Consider the following 25,521-nt stretch of genomic DNA (forward strand, 5'->3'; position numbering starts at 1 on the left):
TCTGCCTAACTCACAAATGAAACGGCATGTTCTTACCTCTCCTGCTACATACAGCTTTGGCGTATTCCGGGTGGTAGATATTCAGGAATCCTAAGAAACGTCCATACCACAGAGGGTGAGTGCATGCCTATTTCTGTGACCAAGATATTAGCTTGCCAATTTTTTGATCTTGAAGCTGTAATAGTTTTTGCAAAGAAAAAAATACTGTTCGTGGAAAATATAAAGGTGCAGGAAAGGGTGAAGTCATGCTTCAGAATTAATAAAGATTTATATGACAGTAGCACCCAGATATATGAAGTCAGGTCCTCAGTGTGCTGGGAGCTCTACAAATACAGAAAACTGGTGTGAGCAGGTGCCTGGATGGGCTGCTCTGAGGCTAGGCCTACACCAGGCTGAAAAGTTAATTCAAGATATGCAATTCCAGCTACAAAAATTGCACAGCTGGAATCGCCGTATTGTAGATTGACTTTTCTGGCCAGCCACACACAGAGAGTTTGCTGGAGAAACTCTCCCGCTGACCTCCCTCATTGAGACAATGAGGGGTACCTGGGCTGGTGGTTAAGCCAGGATGGTTCGGTTGAGTCTGTCCCCACTAGGTGGGCTAAATCAAATCCCGAAAGATCAACCCTGAAGGAGCTCATCTTCTGGTAAGCGGAGACAGACCTTCAGAATGCCATGCTCAGGGCAGACTGTGAGAAACAAGGCAGATAATGCCCCAAGCTGTTTTTTTTAATTCTTTAATTAGATTAATTAACAATTAATTAGAATTAAATACAAAGTGTCAAAAGAGCTTCAGCTGTATCACACTGTTTAACAGGAAGCCAAGCAGAGTCCCCTTCAGCATTTCAGCTCATGGCTCCCCTTTGGACACATACATCTAATATAGCGATACATTACTGAGAACCCCACCCACTGTACATAAAGTTACACCAGTCGCAAAGGATCAGACACTTCCCCTCAGGTCAATATATATTTCAACTCCTACACAAATATGCTTTACCAATAACAAGCAGTCCTGTAGTACCTTGGCGATCGACTAATTTAAGTCATGAGCTTTCATGGGTAAGACCCACTTCTTAACCACGAAAGCTCATGACCAAATAAATTTGTTACTCTAAGGTGCCACAGGACTGCTTAATATTTGTGTGATAACAGGCTAACACAGCTCCGCCTCTGGGAATATCAGGCTGTCAGCCAATCCTTCATAAAATAAATAAAGATTTATTACTAAAAGAAGCAAGTTTTTGAATGGGTAAGGAACCTTGTATGTACAAATGATTTTCAGTGTTCACAGATCAGGATCGGAGCAAGGGTGATATCTTGGTATATCTGCTGGATTGGAAAAGTCTCTTTGGAATTATGCCAAGAGATCAGGCTCCAAAAGAAGTTTAGACATAAAGGCTACGTCTACACGTGCCCCAAACTTCGAAATGGCCACGCAAATGGCCATTTTGAAGTTTACTAATGAAGCGCTGAAATGCATATTCAGCGCTTCATTAGCATGCGGGCAGCCGCGGCACTTCGAAATTGACGCTCCTCACCGCCGCACGGCGCATCCAGACGGGGCTCCTTTTCAAAAGGACGCTGCCTACTTCGAAGTCCCCTTATTCCCATCCGCTCATGGTTGTCTTTCCAACAAACGCATATGTGCCATCAGCTCATGGGAATAAGGGGACTTTGAAGTAGGCAGCGTCCTTTCGAAAAGGAGCCCCGTCTGGACGAGACGCGCGGCAGTGAGGTGCGTCAATTTCGAAGCGCCGCTGCCACCCGCATGCTAATGAAGTGCTGAATATGCATATCAGCGCTTCATTAGTAAACTTCGAAATGGCCATTTGCATGGCCATTTCGAAGTTTGAGGCACGTGTAGACACGGCCAAAGTCAGGCAAATAGAACAACTGAAAGGTGAAGAAAAAGGTGAGCAGAGACAGAAAGAAACTACTATAGTCCAACTCTAAAGCTACGTCTACACGTGAAGCCTACTTCAAAGTAGCCTATTTTGATGTGGAGACATCGAAATAGGCTATTTCGATGAATAACGTCTACATGTCCTCCAGGGCTGGCAACGTCGATGTTCAACATCGATGTTGCGCAGCACCACATTGAAATAGGTGCTGCGAGGGAACGTCTACACGCCAAAGTAGCACACATCAAAATAAGGGTGCCAGGCACAGCTGCACACAGGGTCACAGGGCGGACTCAACAGCAAGCTGCTCCCTTAAAAGGCCCCTCCCAGACACAGTTGCACTAAACAACACAAGATCCACAGAGCCGACAACTGGTGGCAGACCCTGTGCATGCAGCATGGATCCCCAGCTGCGGCAGCAGCAGCCAGAAGCCCTGGGCTAAGGGCTGCTGCACACAGTGACCATAGAGCCCCACCGGGGCTGGAGAGAGAGCGTCTCTCAACCCCTCAGGTGATGGCCACCATGGCGGACCCCGCTATTTCGATGTTGCGGGACGCGGATCATCTACACGTGCCCTACTTCGACGTTCAACTTCAAAGTAGGGCGCTATTCCGATCCCCTCATGAGGTTAGCGACTTCGACGTCTCGCCGCCTAACGTCGATGTTAACTTTGAAATAGCGCCCAACTCGTGTAGCCGTGACAGGCGCTATTTCGAAGTTAGTGCCGCTACTTTGAAGTAGTGTGCACGTGTAGACACAGCTTAAGTGACAGAAGGAGCAAAAGAAACCATCAGGGCCAGGAAACCCATCTTACCTCAGTAGCAAAATGTGGAAAGGAACACGTCCCATTTATAAAGATACTGAAGATGCAAAAGAATGACTGTGTGAGGTTTGCCACATTCCAGTTGGGCAGTGGATGCTTGTCCTACTGAACAAATTGACTGGACAAACTAAAGAGGTATTTAATGAAATGGGGGCATCAAAGTCCTTGAATTATGTAAAGTAAAGGAATACTGTATTACAGCTTTATTTCAAGGTCCTAAAACTTACAGGATAAAATTTAGAACTTCTAGGATGTCTAACTGAGTTTCTTACCTGGGGCATACTTATAAACTACTGTGTTTTGTTACTGGTGAAACAGCTTATGTTGCCTTTGACAAACTGTTTCACTTAATCACACAACTGGCTATTAAGATTAGTTGCAGATGACATCAGGGTTACAATGTGTGAGAAAAAGAAAACGAATTCAATTTTACAAGCAGCAGAAATGGCAGATGAATATGTACAGAACAGAAATCATGAAAAGTATAAACCCCAGTTTAAAAGAATGAAGAGTTCACTAGCTAATTTAGCCCTCAGTTTTGTTAGCCAGTCTCTTAAAAGCCCAGGCTATACAACCTCTTACTCTAAGGAGGAACAAGTGGTCTGTGACGTGTGTGGTACCCCTGCTCACAGAGAGCCAGGCTGTCCCAATAAGCAAAAAACAATCCCTATGACATTTCTAGTCTTCTCATCCAGCAAGTCCCAGTCACTTCCACCCCAACTCAGATCCAAGTTCCTCTCCTGCCTCCTCCTGGCTCCTCCTTCGCCTCTCTACTTCCCTCATCCCGGGAGACAGGTCTTGTTAGCTGCTTTAAAACAGGGAGGTTGCACCCACCCCGCCATTGCCCACGACCAGCACAATGGCACATGTCAGCCCAAACACTTCAAATAAAGCAACTGAATATGATCTGGTCATGGGAAGTGTTTGAGGGCCCCACATATGGCAAAGGTTATCAGCTCTGTCTCTATTACATATGTACATGGTGGAACAGGCGTGCATGTAAGTGCATACAGCCATACAGTGGTCATCTACTTATCTATCTATCTATCTAAAAATACTGAAATTCACTGCCTCTGCTGATCTTCCCACCGCTCTACAGAGTCTGTTTGCTCATGTGTTGTGGGAAAGAACTCAGCTCTGGCCATTGAGCATTTCTCCTCATGCCTGTGTGATCACTGATTGATGGCACTTCAGTTATGTTCCAGTTTGGTGGGTTTAGCTCTGTTAAAGGATGTCTGACTCCAGCTCTGGGTTCTCATTCCAGCCCACCCTGCACACAGGGATAATCATTTATGTGTAGAATTGTCTATTCAGTACACGAATTCGAAGACAAAGGCTGACGGCACCATGACATCTGTGCTGGACACAGTCAGGCCCACCTGGGTCTGGCTGCATGTGGACGTGTTTTGGATTTTTTACCTGGCTGCTGCATTTTGCCTGCCTTATGTGCTGCTGAAGGTGACCCAGCTGTATCAGAGAAGGCAGAAACTGCTCAAAGCCCTGGAGTGTTTCCCCAGCCTGCCGATGCACTGCCTGTACGGCCATACCCAGGAGGTACGGTCTATTTCTGCTCTGACTTGATCATGTATTCGGAAACATGTTGGAGTGTGTATCACAAACTAGTGAGGTTTTATAGTAACAGAGAGGGAGCCGCGCTAGTCTATACACTATCAAAACAAAAAGCAGTCAAGTCGCCCTTAGGTCTTTGAAGTGCTACTTGACTGCTTTTTGTTTTGATTGTGAGGGTTTGGTAATCTTCGCACACTTCTGTTCCATGCTGCATTTGCAGAGAAATGGGGAGATCTCAGGCATTATGTGTGAATGCTAAAGGGCTCTGTTAACTACGTGAGTGGGGCAGTGCCTGTCTTTTTCAGTGCAAACTCTTAAATACGGGGGCTTATTTCTCCAAATGTGCTGAGTACCCGAACTGCAATTCAGCCAGGCCCCAGTGCTCTCTCGCTGTCACTCACCAACAGATGAACCCGCAACAGCAGATGCTGCTTTTGAAAATTTGGGCCAAAATATTGCAAGGTTCTGCTGCGACAAAGATCAAGCTCAATCTCCCAGACACATCAGGATCCGGCAGAGGCTTCCTGGGGTGGGCCTTACAACAGAGGGGAGCTGCCCCTGCTGGAATTTTACCTCCCTGATTTTGAAATTCATGTCCTTGTCTCTGTATAACTGTTCTACAGATCTTACTGTATTCGATAATTGAAGTGTTTTGTGATCCCTGAAATTTACTAGCTGGTCTCTGCCTCACTTAGCATATGAGGGACTGTTCCTTTAGATGGAAGATGTTTACCTTTGGGGACCCATCGCCCTTTTCCCTCTATGGCACCTCTGAGCACACAGGAAAAAGGAGAGTCTTTTGTTAAACATCTTAACCTGAGATATTTATTTCCTAAATATCTTTACCCAGTTTGAGAAAACAGCCACATCTTTTGAGTGTTTTTCTTTCTGGTCGGTAAATATCTTCCCCGTGAAGGCTGTATTCCTTGTTGAATCATGAGCAGTTTTGGCTGGCGGTAGTCCCGCTTGTGTTTGCCATCCCAAAAATTAGGAGGCAGCCTTGGGCTCAACAGATGTGAATCAAGTTGATTAATATTTGCACTTGTAGTTTCTCTTCTAGCAACGTCTGGAGTCTTCTTTGGAGTCCAGGGTCTCATTGTGCTAGGCACTGCAACGAGTTTGCAATCCAAGGAGGTGAGATGGGTAAACAGAAGGAGAAAGAAAGTCATATTATTCCCATTTTACAAATGGGAGATGGAGATACAGAGGCCCAGACTGGAATGATCTTACCCACATTGAATGATACCCTCATCAAAAGTACAGCCACTGAAATCAGCGGGAGTAATTGGTGGGATGTGGAACATGCCACTCAGATGGTCTCAATATGATCGAGGGGAGATAACTGATGTGTCCAAGGTCACACAAGGAATCAGTAGCAGAGCTGCAAACCAGACTTACATCTGCTGTTTCTCAGTCCAGTGTCTGAGCTCTCCAGGGCAGCAATTGCCTGTTGTGATACTGGTGACCCTGCTGCCTGTGTATGACCCATAACAATTTCACAAGAGGCATTACAATTGCGTCAAGACAATTCACCTGTGTGTGAATTTCAGAGCAATGATGAGCAATCAGTCACCCTGCTCCATGCGAGCTTGTCTGTGGGAAGTCAACAATCCCCTTTGAATCCAAAATACGGTCTATGAGCCAGAATGGACAAAGGCTGAACTAGTCCTCTTCAGCATTGGCCCACCTGGGTTACTCACCTTCCGAGAACAATGCTTTCCCAAACTGCTGGTTTAGCAGAGGCAAGAGTTCCCATGACTGCCTGTACTCTGCAATATGTCCCATTTTATCCTCCCATTGAAATTCCCTGCAAGCCAATCTGCTGCTTCCCAGCGGCTGGATTCTGGCCGACATCTTTAGCTTGTTCTACAGAAACATTTCCCTGAGTCATGGTGATTTATTTTCCGCACTTTAGTAATGCTCAAAGTCTTCTCTGATTCCCTAGCAAGGCAGCCAAAACCCTCCATCAGATACGGTACACAGCCTTTCATAACCCACACAAGCTGGACTTTACTCCCATCCGCAGACAAACTGCTATTTTCCACAGTCAAATCGTCATAATCTTTCCCTCGCCATCAAAAACAAATGAACAAAAATATAAAACAAAACAAAACAAAAAGCAAGCAGTCCTGTCCCACCTGAGAGACTAACTGTTTTATATATTAAGCCGTCAACTGTCGTGGGAAAGACCCACTTCATCAGATTCTGGAGGAGAAATTAAATGTAGCAGAAATGCTACAGAACCGCTTGGGGGTTTTTTGTTTGCTCTTTTCTTTTGTTTTTGCATTGTGAAGTGACAGACTAAGAGGGCTACCCCTCTGAGATTATTTCCCCCACCATAGCACATATGGCAGATTACAGACAACCGCTCGGAGACCGGCACAGCGGCCTTAACTGACAAGTTTCCATCCTCAACAGAGCCAGGCTGAGGCACGTTTCCTGACTTGTCACAGTTCTCTAGGCTTGGACCAGGGAAAAGAATTAGACATCACCCTGGTGAAACAGAGATGCCACATCATTGCCGAGTCACACCTACTCCATTACTACCATGGAAGGGTGCAGCCCTGGCCCACTTTCCAAATTCTTACAGTGCCTCCCCCACATCAAAAATTATTGCCCTCCCTTGGGCTAACTCCTGAAATTAAAAGTATCAGAGAGGGAGCCATGTTAGTCTGCATCTTCGAGAGCAACAAGAAGTCCTGTGACACCTTATAGACGAATGCACATTTTGGAGCATAAGCTTTTGTGGGCAAAGACCCCCTTTGTCAGACTTCTTGTTGTTTCTGAAATTACAGTAACAGCATTTGCACACAAGGCGGCAGCACTGGGGTTATTGAAGTCTTCCTCATTTACAGTAACGGCATTTGAGTTTATACTGAGTTTTACTGTGGGTACAGTTTGTGGCTTGATTTTTGGATTAGAACAATCTTGCTTTCCGTGTCCAGGGTATCACACAAGTGACAGACCACTTGTTCCCCCTTAAAGTAAGAGTTTGTATAATTTGGGCTTTTAAGAGGCTTGCTAACAAACCTGAGGGCTAAATTTAGGAGTGAAGTCTTCATTCTTTTAAACTGGGGTTTATGCTTTTCCCAATTTCTGATCTGTACATATTCATTTGCACTTTCTGCAGCTTGTAAAACTGGATCAGGGTTTCCATTACATATTGTAGCCCTGATCTCACTTGCAACTAATCTCAATAACTGAATGAGTGTAATTAAGGGCAACAGTTTGTCGAAGGCGACAAAAGCTCTTCCAAGATTTTCCCTTTTCTGAACAAAACTCAGAATGCAGCACTTCATTGAGCTAATTCTCCTCTGCGGCAACTTTGAAGTGCTGGCTCAGGTGTAGCAGTGGCTAAACTGCCGGTATTTCGAGGTGCCCAGGCAACTTCGAAGTCCCTTTACTCTCTCCGTGGGGGAGAATTAGCTTAATGAAGTGCTTCATAGGCAGCGCAGCACCTCATTAATAATCTCCCGACACCCTACTTCCCATGCTCACTTTGAAGTAGGGAGCTAGTGTAGACACAGCCATAGTTAGACATCCTAAAATTTCTAAATTTTACCCTGTAGGTTTCAAGACCTTCAAATAAAGCCAGAACACAGTATTCCTTTACTTTACATAATTCACAGATCGCCCCTTTCCCCCTTCTCATAAGAATGGCCATTACTGGGTCAAACCAAAGGTCCATCTGGCCCAGTATCCCATCTGCCAACAGTGGCCAGTTCCAGGTGCCCCAGAGGGGGTGGACCAAAGACAATGATCAAGCGACTTGTCTCCTACCCCACCCCCCATCTCCAGCCTCTGACAAACAGAGGCCAGGGACACCATTCCTACGCCCTGGCTACAGCCTTTTATGGACCTAACCTCCATGAATTTATCTAGCTTTTCTTTGAACTCTCTTACAGTCCAACCCCTCACAGACTCCTCTGGCGAGGAGTTCCACAGGTTGACTGTGTGCTGTGTGAAAAAGAACTTTCTTTTATTAGTTTTAAACGTGCTGCCCATTAATTTCATTTGGTTTCTCTAGTTCTTATAGTAAGGGAACAAGTAAATTAACTTTTCTTTATTTACCCTCTCCACACTGCTTGTGATTTTATAGACCTCTATCATATCCCCCCTCAGTCTCCTCCTTTCTAAACTGAAAAGTCCCAGTCTCATTGAATACCTCTTTAGTTTCCCAGTGTGTTCAGTAGGACAAGAATCCACTGCCCACCTGGGATATGGTGAACCTCACGCAGTCATTCAAAGGTAGACAGACATTCTTCCATGTCTTCAGTGTCTTTATAAATAGGACATGTTCCCCTCCACTTTTTGCTATTGAGATAAGCTGAGTTTCCAGGCCCTGATCGTTTCTTTTGCACTGCTGTCGCTTGGAGTTGAACTATAACAGTTTCTTTCTGTCTCTGGTCAACTTTCTCTTCAGCTTTCAGTTATTGCATTTGCCTGACTTTATATCTAAGCACGTCTACCCTGGTGGAGATGTGCAAAATCAGCCTGTCAAGGGGTCAGCAGTTGACCCCTCCACTCCTTGCTATCACAGTCACAAGGAGAAAGGGAGGTTGATGGGAGAAACTCTCCCATAGACCCTCCTTAGTGACAATAGTCAGGTAAGTCAACTGCAGATAAGTTGGCTCTAGTTACACATTTGCTGTAAGCTTCCTTTGGAGCTAAGTCATGTCAGATGACTAAAGTGACAATGAAGGTGACTATATCTAATCTTCCTTTGGAACCTGACCTGTTGGCAGAATTCCAGAAAGACTTTTTCAAGCCAGCAGAGATAACATCACTGCTCTGATCCTGGTCTTTGAACACTGAAAACAACTTGTAGGTACACAATTCCTTACCCATTCAAAAACACTCTTCTTTTATTAATAAATCTTTATTTAGTTTATGAAGGTTTGGTTAACAATATGATATTCATGTGGAATCTGAAATATACATTGACCTGAGGGTCACTGTCTGATCCTTTGGGATTGGTAGAACTTTATCACTACATTAGACTCATATCCCCAGACAGGAGCCAAGAACTTAAATGCTAAAGAATAATGTGTTTGGCTTTTTGTTCACTAACATGATACGACTGAAGCTCTTTTGACACTGGTTTAGTGACATTAATTTAAAAGACACTCTAGTTTGAGGGATTGCCTTCCCTGGTTCTTGCAGTCTGGCCTGAGTGTGGCATTTTCAGTGCAGCCCATCCAGGCACCTGGTCACACCTGGTTTTTGTGTTTCTGTAGCTCCCAGTTCAATGGGGCCCAGTCCTGATATATTTGGGTACTATCATAATCTAAACCTTTATTCATATTTGCCATGTGACCACCCTTCCCCGCACCTTTATATTCTCCATGAACAGTATATTTTTTTTCTTTACAAAAAACGATTACAGCTTCAAGACCAAAAACTTGACAAGATAGTATCTTGGTCACAGAAATACCCACGCGCTCACCCTCTGTGGTATGGAGGTTTCTTAGGATGTCTGAATATCTACCACCTAGAATACGCCAAGGCTGTATATAGCAGAGAAGGTGGGAACATGACGTTTTAATCTATGAGTTGCACAGAAAATTCATTTTAGGATTCTCATTGCTAAATGCAGCCGGCACCACAGTCAGGTTTTAGTGGTGTGCTGGTCCCTTGAAATCTGTAGCCCTGTCAGAGAAGGTAAGTGCCTGCTGCAAGATGAAATAGTAAACGAAAGCGAACTGAGATGGACAAGGTACATTTACGCATGGAGCGCCAGGCAAGGGTACAACGCCCTCCAAACAGGCTAACGTGGAAGTTAAGTTGTGTATCGGGCGAGGGCATCCTTCTGTACAGGAGTGAATTTCACCCTGTGCATTCGTTTCTGCTCTCTTCTAAGAACACAGAACATCTTGAGGTGGATTCCCCGTGTGATGGCCGCCAGTTTGGCTGACCTACCAGGGACTGAAGTGGGGAACTCTGGAGCTAAAAGAATGAGCGGCTACACCATGTACGGGTGAGCCTGACTCCACAGCAGTCTCTGCACTGGCATCCTCTGAGGATCAGACCCAGAGGGGGAGTGTCAACACCAACTAACCAGCGTGCTCCACGAGGCCACCACGTCCTGCTGCACCACCCACCTCAAAGCAGCGAGCTGCCCCCGAGCAATGCACTGGGTGGGTGAGCCTCACACCACTTCCTCGCGTCCGCGCTGTCAAGCGCAGAAGAGCAGAGTGGGGCTTGAGAGTCTGGCAGCCGTGGGAAATCAGTCCCACTGGGGGATGGACCCTTTCACCTGCAGGTCAGCAGGTAGAATCTGAGCCACACTAAAGGGTGGAATTGTGGAATCACTCAAGATGGTGCGGCCAGGATTTCACCTGTGAAGTTCAGTGGCGTATGTGTGCTGGACTGGTGGGTGCACTGGTATCAGCGACAGCCCTTCACACAGCCCACCCCCTGCACGGGTGTTGTGAGAGAGGGACAGGGGAACAGGCCAGTGTCGGCCCCTCACAGAGGCAAAACTCCCCCCGCTCTGTGCAGGTGTTATCAGCATATAAATGCTACTGGAGCTGCAGTGAGAATCCTGACCACTCTGTCTATGGCACAGCCGCCTGTTGGCATAGGGTAGATCTGCAATACCACCACTGGCTGGAGCTTACAAGCCACAGCCTGGTTCTTGCTGGGTTCCCTTCAAATGCTTTGCTTGTCCAAGCTGAGACACAGGATATCAGGGGAGGGTGAAATCTGACCCACCCTGAATGTCCTCTGCACTTAGGGGACATGGCTTGGCTTAGAAGGCAAAGTCTGAACCATTCAATCACACACATTTATGGTTCATTTTTCAGATCCTAAGGCTGGTGTCTTAGGCTATGATTTCTTTCTCCCATGGCTGGGTATGTATTGGTATTGACTCTCACATGACATTACTTAACTCAGTTGTGTAGGGACTGGTGGGATAATTGGATGTGGAGATGGTCCATATTTGTAAGCCCAGCTGAGAAAAATCAATTGAAAATTTCTAACGTGTCACAGTGACCTATAGCAATAAACATTGAGAGCAAAGGAAGATAGAGATTGACCCAATCCAAAAAAAAATGCCTCCTGATGTACTTCAAGGGCTGTGTTCAGATCATGTCTGGTAAACTAGAGATGTGTGGACCAAAACCAGTGTGTCAGAAACTAGGCCTGAGATGGTGAATGGGAGCGTGATGGGGTGGGTTATTCTGCCCATCACTCCCTTCCGGGGAGTAAAAGAACCGAGACTTTTCTGTGGGAAGCTCTATCTAGTGTGAGCATGGCTGATGGAAAGAAGGGAAAAGTATGAGCTTCCCCATCGTGATCATGGCTGTCCCCACCTTTTTCCTGCATCCCTGGTACCCAGCATGACACCACTGCACCTTTGTCATCCTGATAGTGACATGGCCAGGCAAGAAAGAGGGATGAAGATAACATTGTCACCTCCTCCAGCTACAGCTGAAAGCACCACCTGTAATATGAACTCCGTTCCCTGACTTGCCTTTGGATGTGTCCTCTTCCACCCTCCCCCACTTTTTTCTTCTCATTCCTGATTTTCTATTTTTGCCTTCTGGCTGGCTGGGAGTTTTCCTTAAAGAGCTGCCCTAGAAAGTATTTGGGGGATGTTCTCTAGCTTGTGTTTCACAGGAGGTAAGACTAAAATGTCACAATGGTCCATTCTGGCCTTGGAATCTATGAATCTGTGACTTAATCAGGCAGTCCTGGGTACTTTGAAACACAGCTTTGAGCATGTGACCAAAAAGGCGTCCAATGGCAATGCTCCAAACAGCTGCAAGCGGGTACATGTTTGAGAGAGTCAGCGTACGACCTGATGAGCTCATGCTCTCTCAGCACTGAGGTTGCAGGTAAAAATCAGCACCATTGCCCAAAGCTGCAATGTCTGTCTTTGCTTCTCTTTTCCTTCCCTTTTGAGTTTTTGTCTTATTTTGTAATTTAGGAAACAGGATCAGACTTTAACAACTACCACAACACTTTAGTCCAGCACCTGCACCGGGGAATTTGCCGAATGATGGGAATCAATATTGTCTTGCAGCATTAGCAACACTTCCACTTCTTATGGTGCTCTTAGAACACACAGAGGGGTAAATGAGAGCTAAAAAAAACAGCACAGAGCACAAGTATGTTTGCACTGCAGCCTCATTTTGAAATGTGCCATTCCAGAAGAGCTGTCCTGGAACAGCCTATGTCAAAATAACGCTGCTACACAAAAAACACATTTCAAAATAGCCCTTATCTATTTCAGAATACAGCATCTACACACAATAGAGCCTATTTCGAAATAGAGCCATTGGCAGCACTAAGACACTTCAAAACAGGCTCTATTCCCTGTTGAAACAGCACCTATTCTGAAGTAGATATATTGAAACAGGTGGCATTCCTCACGCAATGAGGTTTCCAATTTTGAAATAAGCCAACCACTATTTCAAAAAGATTTCAAAATAGCGGTTGCTTTGTTTAGGCGCTAGGATAGCTATTTCATAATAACAGCTGTTGTTTCAAAATAACTTTATGGAATCACAGAGCTGGAAAGGACCTCAAGAGGTCATTGAGTCCAGCCCCTGCCCCAAACAGGATCAATCCCAACCAAGTCATCCCAGCTATGACTGTGTCAAGCCGGGACTTAAACAGCTGCAAGGATAGAGATTTCACCACCTCCCTAGGCAATGCATTCCAGTGCTTCACCACTCTCATGGTGAAGTAGTTTTTCCTAGACTTCGCTGTCTAGACATGCCATAAAGTCTAGGACTGGTGGTTGTAAACAAACTTTATGGGCTGTGGGAAACTTGGCCACCCTCATAATCAATGAACATCCAGCTAGTTAAAATCATGCTGGCTAATCGATGTTGCCAGACCAGACAGTGTCAGATTAGAGACGTTCAACCTGTACAGCAGACAGCTCCAGCCAATGAAACTAACCTCTCTCTCCCCTCCATGGACAGTTATTACTGTGTTTGATACCACCTAAGAGTCCATCAGACAAGGGTGTTTTTTCCTTCTGAAAAACCTCTCTCCCACTAAAAGGAGGACAAAGAGGAACAGGGGATATGTTTACAAAGAAAGCTTTACTTAACACTTCCCCTGCCTCCCATTGGCATGGAGTGTCTTCTCTAACATGATACAGTGGTGCAGCTGCATTTTAAGTGCAGACTTGCAAAGTGTGGCCAGATGTCCTGTTTCCAACACAACACCTGGTCGAAAAGGGACCTTCCTCGGCTATCCCCTGCCTGGTAAAAATAAGTGAGTGAGTGAAGGTCGGGGAGAGCAAGGAAAGAGGATGGGAGGATGGAGTGAGTGAGTTGGGGCCTTGGAGAAGAGCCGAGAACAAGGGCATTTGGTTTTATGTGGTCCCAGAGTTGACAACCCTAGACCTGCCCCCTATGTGCTCATGGCCACTCTGTACATTATTTAGGACATCGACCCTTGCTTTCCTAGCCCCTCTTCTCCAGCTCTGCACACACACAACCAGAGATTGAATTTTCTGAGAAGAGAGATATTGGGAACACAAAAACTCTCCAGAGACAATTAACACCTGTCTTTCAAAGGCAGAAGCCCTTCTCTGTGATGCCACCTTTCACAGCCCTGGTTTCTGGTTTTGCCTTGTTTCAGTGAGGCCCCTTGTTAAGCCCATCTGAGCAGTCTTTGCTATGAACTGTAACTTATAAGCAGAAATCCACACACTTTGCTGCAATCCAGAAGAGTTCAGTCTTTGTGTTTCCTTCCTCAGGGAGAGGCCTACTGCTCTTACATGGACCAAAGTGGTTCCAACACCGTCAGCTGCTGAGCACTGCATTTCGTAATGGTGTTTTGAAATCTTATGTGTCGCTGATGGTGGATTCTACCAAAGCGATGTTGGTAGGAAAGCCACTGCTACTGTTGTCATTCCTCACCTTCCTCATCCTGCATTGAAAAGTAAGGCCCATCAAGTTGGACTTTGTGCTCATTCATTATGGTGAGACTAGCTGGCAGAAGATGTTCCTTGCCATTTCCATCCTAGACATAAATTGCCCCTGAGTACCCACATGGGGCAGCCTCAGACAGGACCCTACACTCTATCCAGCAGTAAGAAAGTAAATTTCCTAACCGTGTGTTCTTACCCCTGAGATAAATGGTTTCACCAGGACCAGAGTAGGAGCCCTGTTAACATCACTGCTCCATAGTGAATTCTGATTCTAAACAAAGAAACTTCTCAGCCTGTTCTATAGATTGTTCATAACAAAGGCTCAGCTCCTCTTCTCCTCCAGCCACCGAGTAGCAAGCCACTGACATGAGTGGGATTATACTTTATGCAAAGAGACAATCAGGCCTAGTATGTTCTTAGCCCAAGTCGATGCTAGACCTTAAAATTGATCATAGGTATGCAATTCCAGCTACAGAAATTGCATAGCCGGAATCGACTTATCTACGATTGACTTACCTGGCTGTCCTCGCTGAGGAAGGTCAACAGGAGAAACTCTCCCATTGACCTCCCCTACTCCTCACAAGATTGAGAAGTACAGGGATGCACCCCTGATAGTTCGATTTTTGCATCCCCCATTAAGCAAGCAAAATTGAACCCTGTAAAGGTCAACCCTGACTGGGTCAATCTACAGAGTAGTGTAGCTGTACTCTTAGTCATCAGCTTGTGCTGATATTTAATTTAATGACCTCACCTAAATAGCATAGTTAAAGTAGCCATATAAGAAGCTAGTCCCCATTAGATAAAGGGTTTCTCCCTCTTACATGATCTGCTAAGAAAATAAATGTAAATTCATTATAGCAACCCCTCTCTGGACACATTCAGCATTTTTCAGATGTTCCTTCTGCTTCGTTTGGCTGCAGGACCTGGGATTACAGAGAAATATGCTGAGCTGTACATTTTTTTATTGCTAACGTGTTTGAAGTGCCAATAAAAAATTAATCTGACATATTTATTCATCTTCCTGTCTCCTTCAACAAGAATAATGTATTAAGAATAATGTATTGTTTAACACTATCACTGCACAAGTTAAATGTACATATAAGGTGGGCATGCATAACAGTGAACTCATGCACTAAACCCAGGTTGGGCCTACACTTACCTTGAATATTGACAGCTGCTACTCAATTTTAGGTACGACAATTGCATACCAAAAATCGATTTTGCAGCTGTTGATGTTCATCCCTGTCCTCACTGCAGAATGCTGATGGGAGAGCTTCTCCCACCAGCATTCCTTAATCTTTGCAGCTTGCAAGGAGTTCCAGGGTATACATTAACCCCAGAACACGCTGTTTTGCACATGTGCAAAATGGCATCCCGGAAGGTTGAACATAAGTGTTTGATCTTCCACAACAAGTGTATACGCAGCCTCAGATACAAAGTACCGAAAAGGTCAGGTGTCTCGAATATCCTTAGACTGACATGGCTACAAGAACATGGCAAGTGCAGAAGAGTGAGTCATAAGTAACACAGTGTGGAGAGGGTTTTATTTATCCTTGCTTGGAATGTTTAAATCAAGATTGGATATCTTTCAAAAAGATATGCTCTAATTCAACCACAAAGTATTCTTCATATCTTCACCATTATCCAGATGATGTACAGATTGGAAAGACATCTTGGAGTCCTACAGACAAAACAATAATTCAAAGGATGATAGCAGAGATGTTAGTGATGTGAAAAATTCCTTTTGCTCTGTGAAAGCCAATCTCTCTCTTTCACCTTAGGATAAATGGGAAAAATGGACAACAAAACACAAGTCGCTGGACACCTCTGGGGACATTGCCTTGATGGCTCTAGACAGCATCCTGAAATGCATGTTTGGTTATAAAAGCAACTGCCAGAACAGGTCAGTGTGAGAAGAACAGTGGTCTTGCGTATAAGGCACTTAAGGAGCTCTGACCTTAATATCTATCTAAGCCCAGGACTTCTAGTGTGACTTTGGGAAAGCAATTTAGGACAGAATTGTCAATAAAAGCACATAACATCCACAAATTTCTGGGGATGCAGAAGACACATGGACTCCTGGGGACCAAGTGGGGGGTATGACATTTCACCAAGGTGGCAAAAACATCCCTTTTTAACTAACACTTATTAATCCCTCTTTTTTTTTTTTTTTGGTCTTTTCTTTAGGACAACGACATTCCTCAGAATTGTACGTGAGCTCACAGCCATGATACAACAGAAAATGACATCATTTCTATATCACAGAGACCTAATCTACAGGTTCACTCCCCAGGGGTGTTACTTCTGGAATCTTCGCAAACTAGTACAATGCCAAACAGGAATTTCTTTCCGCTCTTGACTCAAGACTTTCTTCTATACAGTTGAGCCACTAGCCCTGCTGAAGTTACTAGGTTTCTAAGTATCAGAGGGGGAACCATGTTAGACTGTATCCTCAAAAAAAATGGGAGGTCCTGCAGCAACTTATAAACTAACAGATTTTTTTGGAGCATAAGCTTTCATGGGCAAAGACCCACTTCATCAGATGCATGAAGTGGAGATTCCAAAGGCAGCTCTTAAATACATAGGCTCATGAAAAGAAGGGAGTTACCAATCAAGAGGAAGGCCAGAGCTGATGAGGTCAATTTAGCCAGGGAGCATGTGGCCTACTTCCAGCAGCTGATGTGAAGGATGTGGAATCTCCAGTACATGTATCTAACAAAGTGGATCTTTGCCCACAAAAGCTGAGGTTTCTAAGAGAGATGACTTTATGCCCAGAAGGAGTGGGGACATGCTGGACCATATTAGATTTTAAAATATTAGATTTTTAAAAGCGGGTGTGTGGTTGTAAGAACTTTGAGTGTCCCTCTGTCAGGGCTGCCTCCTCATCCTGATTCTCCAAGTGCAGAAAATGGGGGACCCACAGAAAACCTTAACATAGGCTTTGCTTTAAAAAGCTCCCCAAGGTCACAGATTCCCTGACCCTGTGAGGAAGTGCTGCCACCACCAAGTGGAAACCTCCTCTCTTCTCACCACTTTAAATCCAGGAAGACACACTTGGATGTTTCCCAATGGGGTGACACCCAAGTTTCACCCTTTTCTTAGAAGATAGCATGGAAGCAAAAAGATATAATCTGATATCTGACCTTTTTGTCTAGACTTGAAAAAATAAACTCACAGACACATCTCTAGGGCTCAGGAATCAAATCATTGCCTTAAAAAGTAATTTATTCATAAAACAAAACATGGAAAAATACCAAGAAAGGAAATAAGCATACTTGGTTGCTAGATATAATTAACACAACTAAAGATTATCAATATTAGAGCACAGAGAATTACTTCCCTGGAATTCAGTTTAGAAGTTACAGATTACCTGTGTCCTGAAATTTATGCTTCAGGGCAGCTCAATGAACAAGAACTGCACATTCTGGTCAATTGATTGAATCATACAGTGGAACGAGAGAAGAAAGAAATTGCAAGTACATTTAGTTCAGAGGCTTTCAAACTATGACCATGGAATACAGTCAGCCAACAAAACTGCCTGGCAATCCACAGAATGAGAATCCAGAGAATCAGATAGTGGTGAGATTGGAACATTGGGATGGATTAAGAATATGACTGATGAGATAATCCCTCTTTTAGGGTACAGCTATACTTACTGGGTGATCAACCCCATCAGGATCAATCTTCTGGGGTTCAATTTCATGCACCTGATAGCGTGCATGAAATCAGCCTATCAGGGGTTGGCAGTTCACCCCTGTACTCCTCGCTATCTTGAGGATTAAGGGAGATCAACTCTCCCGTCACCATCCCTCTGTGAGGATGTCCAGGTAAGTCGATCCTAGATAAGTCGATTCCAGCTAGACAGTTGCCACACATGGAATTGCCTATCTAGGAATGACATCCTGTGTAGTGTAGACCTGCCCTTAGTTAGTAATCCTAGAACCAAAAGGTAGGAAAATATATTACATGAGATGCTTTTGTGATTACAACAAGACAAGGAGTCAGGAACTCTGAGATATATTCTTTCACTTCCTACAGATTTCACATAGGGCCTTGACAAAATTAACACATAATACACATACATCACAGAGGCAATCTGAAAATACTGACTGTAAAGAAGTTTGAGGTTCTCTGGAGAAGGAGCAAAACGTTCTGCTTTCCAGTGAGTTGATTTGTAAATGTATCTAGAGATGGGGCTTCCACCATTTGATTGACCTGGTCGTGAACCACAGTGTCGTTTTAACTAAGTATGTGGATCATTGTTTCCCTAGAGGAGGTGATCAGGGAGAGGAAGGAGTGGCTCAAGGATCAGCGAGAGCTTGAAAAGATCAAGAAGAAGAGGCACCTGAACTTTCTGGATAGTCTTCTGTGTGCCAAGGTGAGTCTTGAAGAGCACACACAAGCTAACTCTAGCTGTACCAGGTGCACATTTCACTAAGCAACACTGGCAAATACCTGAGCATTACTAACTGCAGTTTCCTCTCAAAACATTCCCCTTTCCAACCTTATTGGCTGCTGGGTATGGCTGGATGCAATGACAAAATGCTGTTATATATGGGCATAAAGCTCTTTGAGACTCATAGCCACGGTGACTTTGGTTGTATGGGTTAAGGACAGTGTTAAGTTACCTACCCACTGTAGGAAGTAATGTAGTGTAAAATTTGATTTCCATGGTGACAAGCTGAAATTAACTTCTCATACCATGACTTGGACTTTCAGTGAAAATTTACTAATGCAGATATTTTCGCTTGCGTGTGGGGACAATTAGCACAATCCACCTAGAAATAATTAGTTCATGTGCTTTTCATAGGGCTGGATAGACTGTTAATCCATTCTGAGAAAAGTTCCCTTTTAGTACAAAAAATGAGTCACAACTCATTTGGTGATTAAATGAAGTCAAGTCCTCTCTGCAGTTTTTCCTGAGGTCATAGGCAGTGTTTGCAAATTACTCAGCTAATCGTTAATCTGTTTCAGAAAATCAGAAACTCGGTGACTTTCTTGCAAGTTGTTAGTTTAACCATAGGGTACAAACCCTATTTCTTCTTTGATGTTCAGTTGAAAAGGTTTGTCAGTCATTCAAGAAGTAGGACTTTGGAGGAGTTACACATGATGAACAGTAAACAGTTGTGGGAGATAACGATACCTGGGAAGCGTGTGGGCTTTAAGGACAATTATACTGAAGTGTGCTAGACAGAAATGGATGCATAGGATCAAGAAATTAATTGAGCGTGTGTGGAGGCCAATGTTATAAGCTATTAGCACAACTAGAATATGTTTTTCAGATGAAAATGTGTATGGATTAAAAAGAACCAATCTGGCAACTCCCAAAAATTCTGATAATTTGCTTCCCTGTTGCTGGATTACTTTGGTTAAACAAAAAATTCTGAAACAGAATTCTGAAAAATTCTCTACATTTAATTTTTCAAATGAAGCATTCTGATTTTTCAACTGGAAACATATTTTCATTTCAAAGGACCCCTTGACTTTATTAAAAACCAATCAACGGGGTTTCAAAGAGCTGAAATGAAAATGGAACATTGGAAACGTATCAAAAGAAAACGTTTCCTTAAATATAACATTTGAATTCACTGAAATGTTTGGAAAAAATAGGTTTGGTTAAACCTGAAATCATTCTCTCAACAGTTTTTTTCACATTTGCAGGAGAACTGAACAACCCATTATTCACCCAGCCCTATTTTAAAAAAATGTGTTTGTCTGACCCAGGCCCTCATTATCAGATGTCACACCGAAACTGGTTGTTCTTGAAATCTGACCCTCTTTCTCCAGTTCCACCTATCTTATTACATTGCCTGAAAGTAGGCCAGCCACTTATCCCATTTCAGGCCAGACAGTTCTGTTTTTTCGTGGTTTGTTCTGAAATAATAACACATACAGTTTGTCTTGTGTCACAGATGAAGGATTTCATTTTGCAACAGTACTGCTCTGCTTCTTCCAATGTGACATCATGCAAAATCTGTGTAAGATCACAGCACCAGAGCCAGGATGAATATTCTGCAAAGTGATGCCCTGAAGGTGACGTGGCTACATGAGAAGCCACACTTTTAAGTGTGGGAACAACCAAGGGGGTGTTCTGTATTCTGGATCTGCATGGGAGCCACCCTATCTAAAACCCCAAGCCCACAACTGCAGTTCTGCCCCACTGTTTTTCTATATATCTGAGGTGCTTTCTGAAAACATCTTCAGTCTTAATATCTACATACAGGTATCAATTCAGTCCACAGCAATGTGGTCACAGGGGCAAGGATTTTGGCAAATCAGGGCCTTTTTCGAAAGGGCACACAGAGCGTCTGCACACAAAATGCGCCCTTTTGACCTAAAGTTGAAAGAATGTGGCTCTTCTTCTGGAAGCCCTCTTCCGGTCCCAGATCAGGCAGAATACCTCCTTTTGAAAGCTTCCTTAAAAAAAAAAAAAAAAAAAAGTACGTGTGGATGCTCCCCAGGCCCTTTTTTCAAAAGAGCAGTGCTCATGGCACCAAGTTTTTCCCGTGCCTGGCCTGCTCTTTTAAAAGATTGGGGGCTGTGTTTGCTCTCTGTTGAAAGAGCGGATTGATCTTTCTATCCACTATTCTGTGTGTGCACACGGTCTTTCTAATGAAGATCTTCCAGAAGAGATCATCCGGAACATCATCTTTGAGAAGATTGATGTAGTGTAGTCTGAGGGGTGGTTTAATAGCAGCCTTCAACTTCCTGCAGTGGAGCTCTCAAGAGGATGCAGATAAACTGTTCTCAGTGGTGACAGATGGCAGAGCAAGGAGCAATGGTCTGAAGTTACAGAGGGGGAGGTGTAGGTTGGATATTAGGAAAAACTGCTTCACCAGGAGGGAGGTGAAGCACTGGAATGTGTTGCCTAGAGAGGTGGTGGATTCTCCATCCCTAGAGGTTTTTAAGTCCTGGCTTGGCAAGGTCCTGTCTGGGATGACTTAGTTGGGGATGATCCTGCTTGAAGCAGGGGCCTGGACCAGATGACCTCCTGAGGTCTCTTCCACCCCTAGGATTCTATGATTCTGTGATAATGTTGATTTTGACTAACTCATCTGACTTCAGTGGAGATACTTAAGGCTGACACTGATGCTTCTGAGAACAGAACTCGGCTTTGAGGAATAACATGGTAGACTCTCAATCACCTCCACTGAAGTCACTACATGCTCCAGGGCACTGTCACTGAAGCTATGCACTATAGTTGCTATTTTGGAATACAAACATATCCCAAAATAGCAACTCTACTGCTACTCGCTGCGCTCGAAATAGCAGCGCCTTAGGGTCCAAATCACAAATGACAATAAATAGGGAAGCACAGATCTCTCCCATGTTCTGAATTAGAATTAAATCAAATTGCTCCAAATTTCTTATGGATCAGGAGTCCCATGAGCTGGTGTTTTGGAAACCTCGATGTACAGTTGGGGACCCAGAAATTCCAGTCTTCTGGATCAGTAGGCTCCCTGGGAGCTGGGAGTTTGGACACCTAAAACCCAGGGATCTGTACCCAAACCTAACAAACTTGTATTTTTCAGCTCTTCGTTTGTGCGTTCAAAAATATCAGAAAATTTCAACAACAAAAAACAAATGTTCCTCAGTGTTTTTCATTTTGGTCAAAAACATCATAGTAATAAAAGAATGTCAAGCCGCTCTAAGCAGGATATCAGTCTTGGAGGAGTAGCTATGCTAATCTGTAGCATCACAAAAAATAAGCGGCACCGTAGCACCTTAACGACTAACAAATTTATAACAAACGAATCAATGAATAAATAAAAATTACTAATAAGTAATGTTTTTAGTCTTTAAGGTGCTACAGGATACCAGAAAAGTATCTGGGCCTCCTGTCTTTGGCTATCTGGTCCAAAAAAAGGTGGAAGAGGCAAATAAGTTGTTGGGCCAGATTCTGCTCTCAGTTACATATGGAGTAAAACCACTGACATTGGCAGCATTTCTCCAACTGAACACACTGCTTTGGGAGAGCAGAATCTGAGCCTTACTGCTCCTCAGGGCATGAAAAACATAATAGTATTTCCAACTTTTAGTCAGAAGTCTTCAATTTGAAGACAAGAGGGAATTCCTTTCAGACTGAAGATTCCCTTGAGGGTTTACAATCTAAAACATTCTCCTAGTCCTGGTCTACACTAGGGAACAAAAATCGATCCCAGATACGCAATTCTAGCTATGCCATTGGCGTAGCTAGAATCGACATATCAGAATTGACTTTCTGCCCTTGTGTAGATCAGGGCTCTTCAGAATCATGCCAATGTTCCTTACTCCACATGATAGCATGGAGTACCAGGGTCGATGACCAAGCCCAGAGAGATCAATTTTGCTGCATCTTCACACACATGGCAAAAATCAAACTCTGGAAGATCAATTGTGGTCTGGTGATCTTCCCAAAAGTATAGACATATGCCTATTGAAATAAGAAGAGAAGGGCAGGTTTTGTATTTCTGCACTTGGGGTGAGGTTCCCATGTTCAGTCACATCATTGGTTTTTTTTCAGGAATGACCTTAGTAACATGCCCTACAGCACCATGTGCATTAAAGAAAGCTTCCAACTTTACCCCCTGGCACCTCAAATTTCTCAACAACTCAGCCAGCCAATCACATTTTTCAATGGGAGGACTTTGCCAGAAGGTCTGATTTCATAGAATCATAGTATCATAGAACATTAGGACTGGAAGGGACCTCGAGAGGCCATCGAGTCCAGCCCCCTGCCCCAATGGCAGGACCAAGTACTATCTAAACCATCCCTGACAGACATCTATCTAACCTGTTCTTAAATATCTCCAGTGATGGAGATTCCACAACCTCCCTTGGCAATTTATTCCACTGTTTGACCACCCTGACAGTTAGGAACTTTTTCCTAATGTCCAACCTAAACCTCCCTTGCTGCAGTTTAAGCCCATTGCGTCTTGTTCTATCCTCAGAGGCCAAGAAGAACAAGTTTTCTCCTTCCTCCTTATGACTCCCTTTTAGATACCTGAAAACCGCTATCATGTCTCCCTTCAATCTTCTCTTTTACAAACTAAACAAGCCCAGTTCTTTCAACCTTTTTTCATAGGTCACATTCTCTAGACCTTTAATCATTCTTGTCGCTCTTTTCTGGACTCTCTCTAGTTTCTCCACATCTTTTTTGAACTGCGGTGCCCAGAACTGGACACAACACTCCAGCTGAGGCCTAACCAGTGCAGAGTAGAGCGGAAGAATGACTTCTCGTGTCTTGTTAACAACACACCTGTTAACGCATCCCAGAATCATGTTTGCTTTTTTTGCAACAGCATCACACTGTTGAATCACATTTAGCTTGTGGTCCACTATAATCCCTAGATCCCTTTCTGCTGTAGTCATTCCTAGACAGTCTTTCCCCATTCTCCCCATCCATTTGTCTCTTGTCATTAGAAGTTTAAGGAGTTTAACTTTCTATCCAGTAGCTAACAGGTATTGCGTGTGTATATCGGACTTGTGGGCCTAAGTGGGGGCCCAGGAAGGTGAACTAATAATCCCCTTCTCAAACAAGAGGACTTTTGATTCCAGGGATTAGGTACAGACTAACTCAGCTACCCCTCAGAATGCCTTTAAGCTTGGTTCTCAGGGAAGACAAATTGTTGGGGATCGAGATGATTTTAATACACTGTAATTCATGATCATGTAATTTATAGTTCATAAGTTAATCATTACTGAGGTAGTAAGAATACTAAAGGTAGATATATTTGAGAACTAGAATATTAAAGAAATGCATAAATATGATAAAAATTGCTTTCTCCCCAAAGTGCAGAATGCCCCTCCCTACCCAAAACACACATCGCTCTTCAAAAGCACCTTGCCCTGCCTGCAGATTGACAACTTCCCAGCCCTGGTGGTGGCTCCCTGGGTTCTGGAGTCCCCCACGTTGCTGGTTCGGCTGACGTCTGCCCAGCAGCAGGCTGGAGTTCCTGTCTGCTGACTCTCAGCCTGCCTGACCACAGATGTTGCCAGACCAGAAAGAGACGGATTTTAGAGATTCAACCTGTATTATAAATTTAGACATGTAGACTAGCAGATGGTATTTTTCAATGGTACAGGCCCCTGAGGGACACCACTATTTACCTTTATCCATAGTGAAAACTGACCACATGGGGTATGTCTACACTTGGGAATACAGTTGAATTTGTCAAAGTCAACTTTTTAATACTAGATTTTATAAAGTTGAAGTTGAGCACCCACACCTGCTCACATAGTTGATTTAGTGGGTTCCTACAAGGTGGCCTAAGTCCTACTGTGGCAGCAGTGCATTGTGGGCACCTACCCCACAGTTCCTACAGACCCATTGCATTTTGGGATTTTGTGCTGGTGTCTTGGGGGAAAAAATGTTGACACACGTGACCGTCCACCACTGCAAACACTAACATGGATATTGATTCACTTCTCAGTTTGGTGCAGTGTTTTGCACTCAGTTCCCAGACTGTGATGCAATATCTTCTGAACGTACCGCCCATGCAATATGAGCTCATTGCTTCTGGGGGCACTGATGGATGTGAAGACCTGGAGAGAGGAACCGTGGTGTTTCTGGCAGCATTGGAAGCACTGTACACCATAGAGCGCAGGTTCTGGAGCCGCAAAACCAGCTCAGACTGGTGGGATCACATTGTCTCGCAGTCATGGGGTGATCAGCAGTGGCTGTGAAACTTCCGCATGCATAAGGCACTTTCAAGGAACTTTCTGAAGTGCTATCTCCATCCCTGAAGCACAGCAATACCCGAATGAGGCTACGTCTACACTGTGAAATAAAGTTACATTTATTGGTCAACTTTGTGACACTGGATTTTATAAAGGTGAAGTTAAGTGTCCACACCTGCCCACAAAGTCAACTTTGTGCATCCCCACTAAATCACCAAAGTTCGACTGTTGCAGCAGTGCATTGTGGGAACCTATCCCACAGGTCCCTCAGCCCCATGGCATTCTGTGGGGGTTTGCTGGAGCATTATGGGAAAATAAAGACCCACAAGTGGATGTGATTGTGTGACGTCATCTTCCCAGAATGCATTGCCCTCATTCCCTTCCTGTTGAATAAAACAGCCATTTTACAAAAGTCTCTTTCCCCAGTGAGAGAAAGTTCTTGTGTCATCCACATTACGGACCTTTTAACCAAATGCGTCCTGAGAGCACTCACTGTCATCTTCCCAGAATGCATTGCCCTCATCCCCCTCCCGTTGAAAGCAAACAGCCATTTTTCAGAAGCAAGAAAGGAAAAGTAGAGAATCCCATGGGAAAGAAAATCAAACAGGTGGGCTTCAGAAGGTGACTGAACACCAAACAGTGGAAGACTCTGGATTCATGTGAGTACAGA

General features: G+C 44.1%; 1 protein-coding gene across 1 annotated transcript; it reads left to right on the top strand.

Moving 5' to 3' along the window:
* The first annotated feature begins 4,075 nt into the window (after positions 1–4,075).
* Positions 4,076–25,178, top strand: LOC142017885 (cytochrome P450 4B1-like). The gene is made up of 9 exons (XM_075003225.1): positions 4,076–4,282; positions 9,684–9,822; positions 11,104–11,151; positions 14,019–14,146; positions 15,974–16,095; positions 16,380–16,520; positions 17,609–17,619; positions 18,464–18,570; positions 24,605–25,178. The coding sequence occupies exons 1-9, from the start codon at positions 4,076–4,078 to the stop codon at positions 24,677–24,679; spliced, it is 978 nt and encodes a 325-aa protein (XP_074859326.1). The 3' UTR covers positions 24,680–25,178.
* Positions 25,179–25,521: the final 343 nt, after the last annotated feature.

Source organism: Carettochelys insculpta, chromosome 9 (genome assembly GCF_033958435.1).
Source record: "Carettochelys insculpta isolate YL-2023 chromosome 9, ASM3395843v1, whole genome shotgun sequence".
NCBI classification, from domain to species: domain Eukaryota; kingdom Metazoa; phylum Chordata; order Testudines; family Carettochelyidae; genus Carettochelys; species Carettochelys insculpta.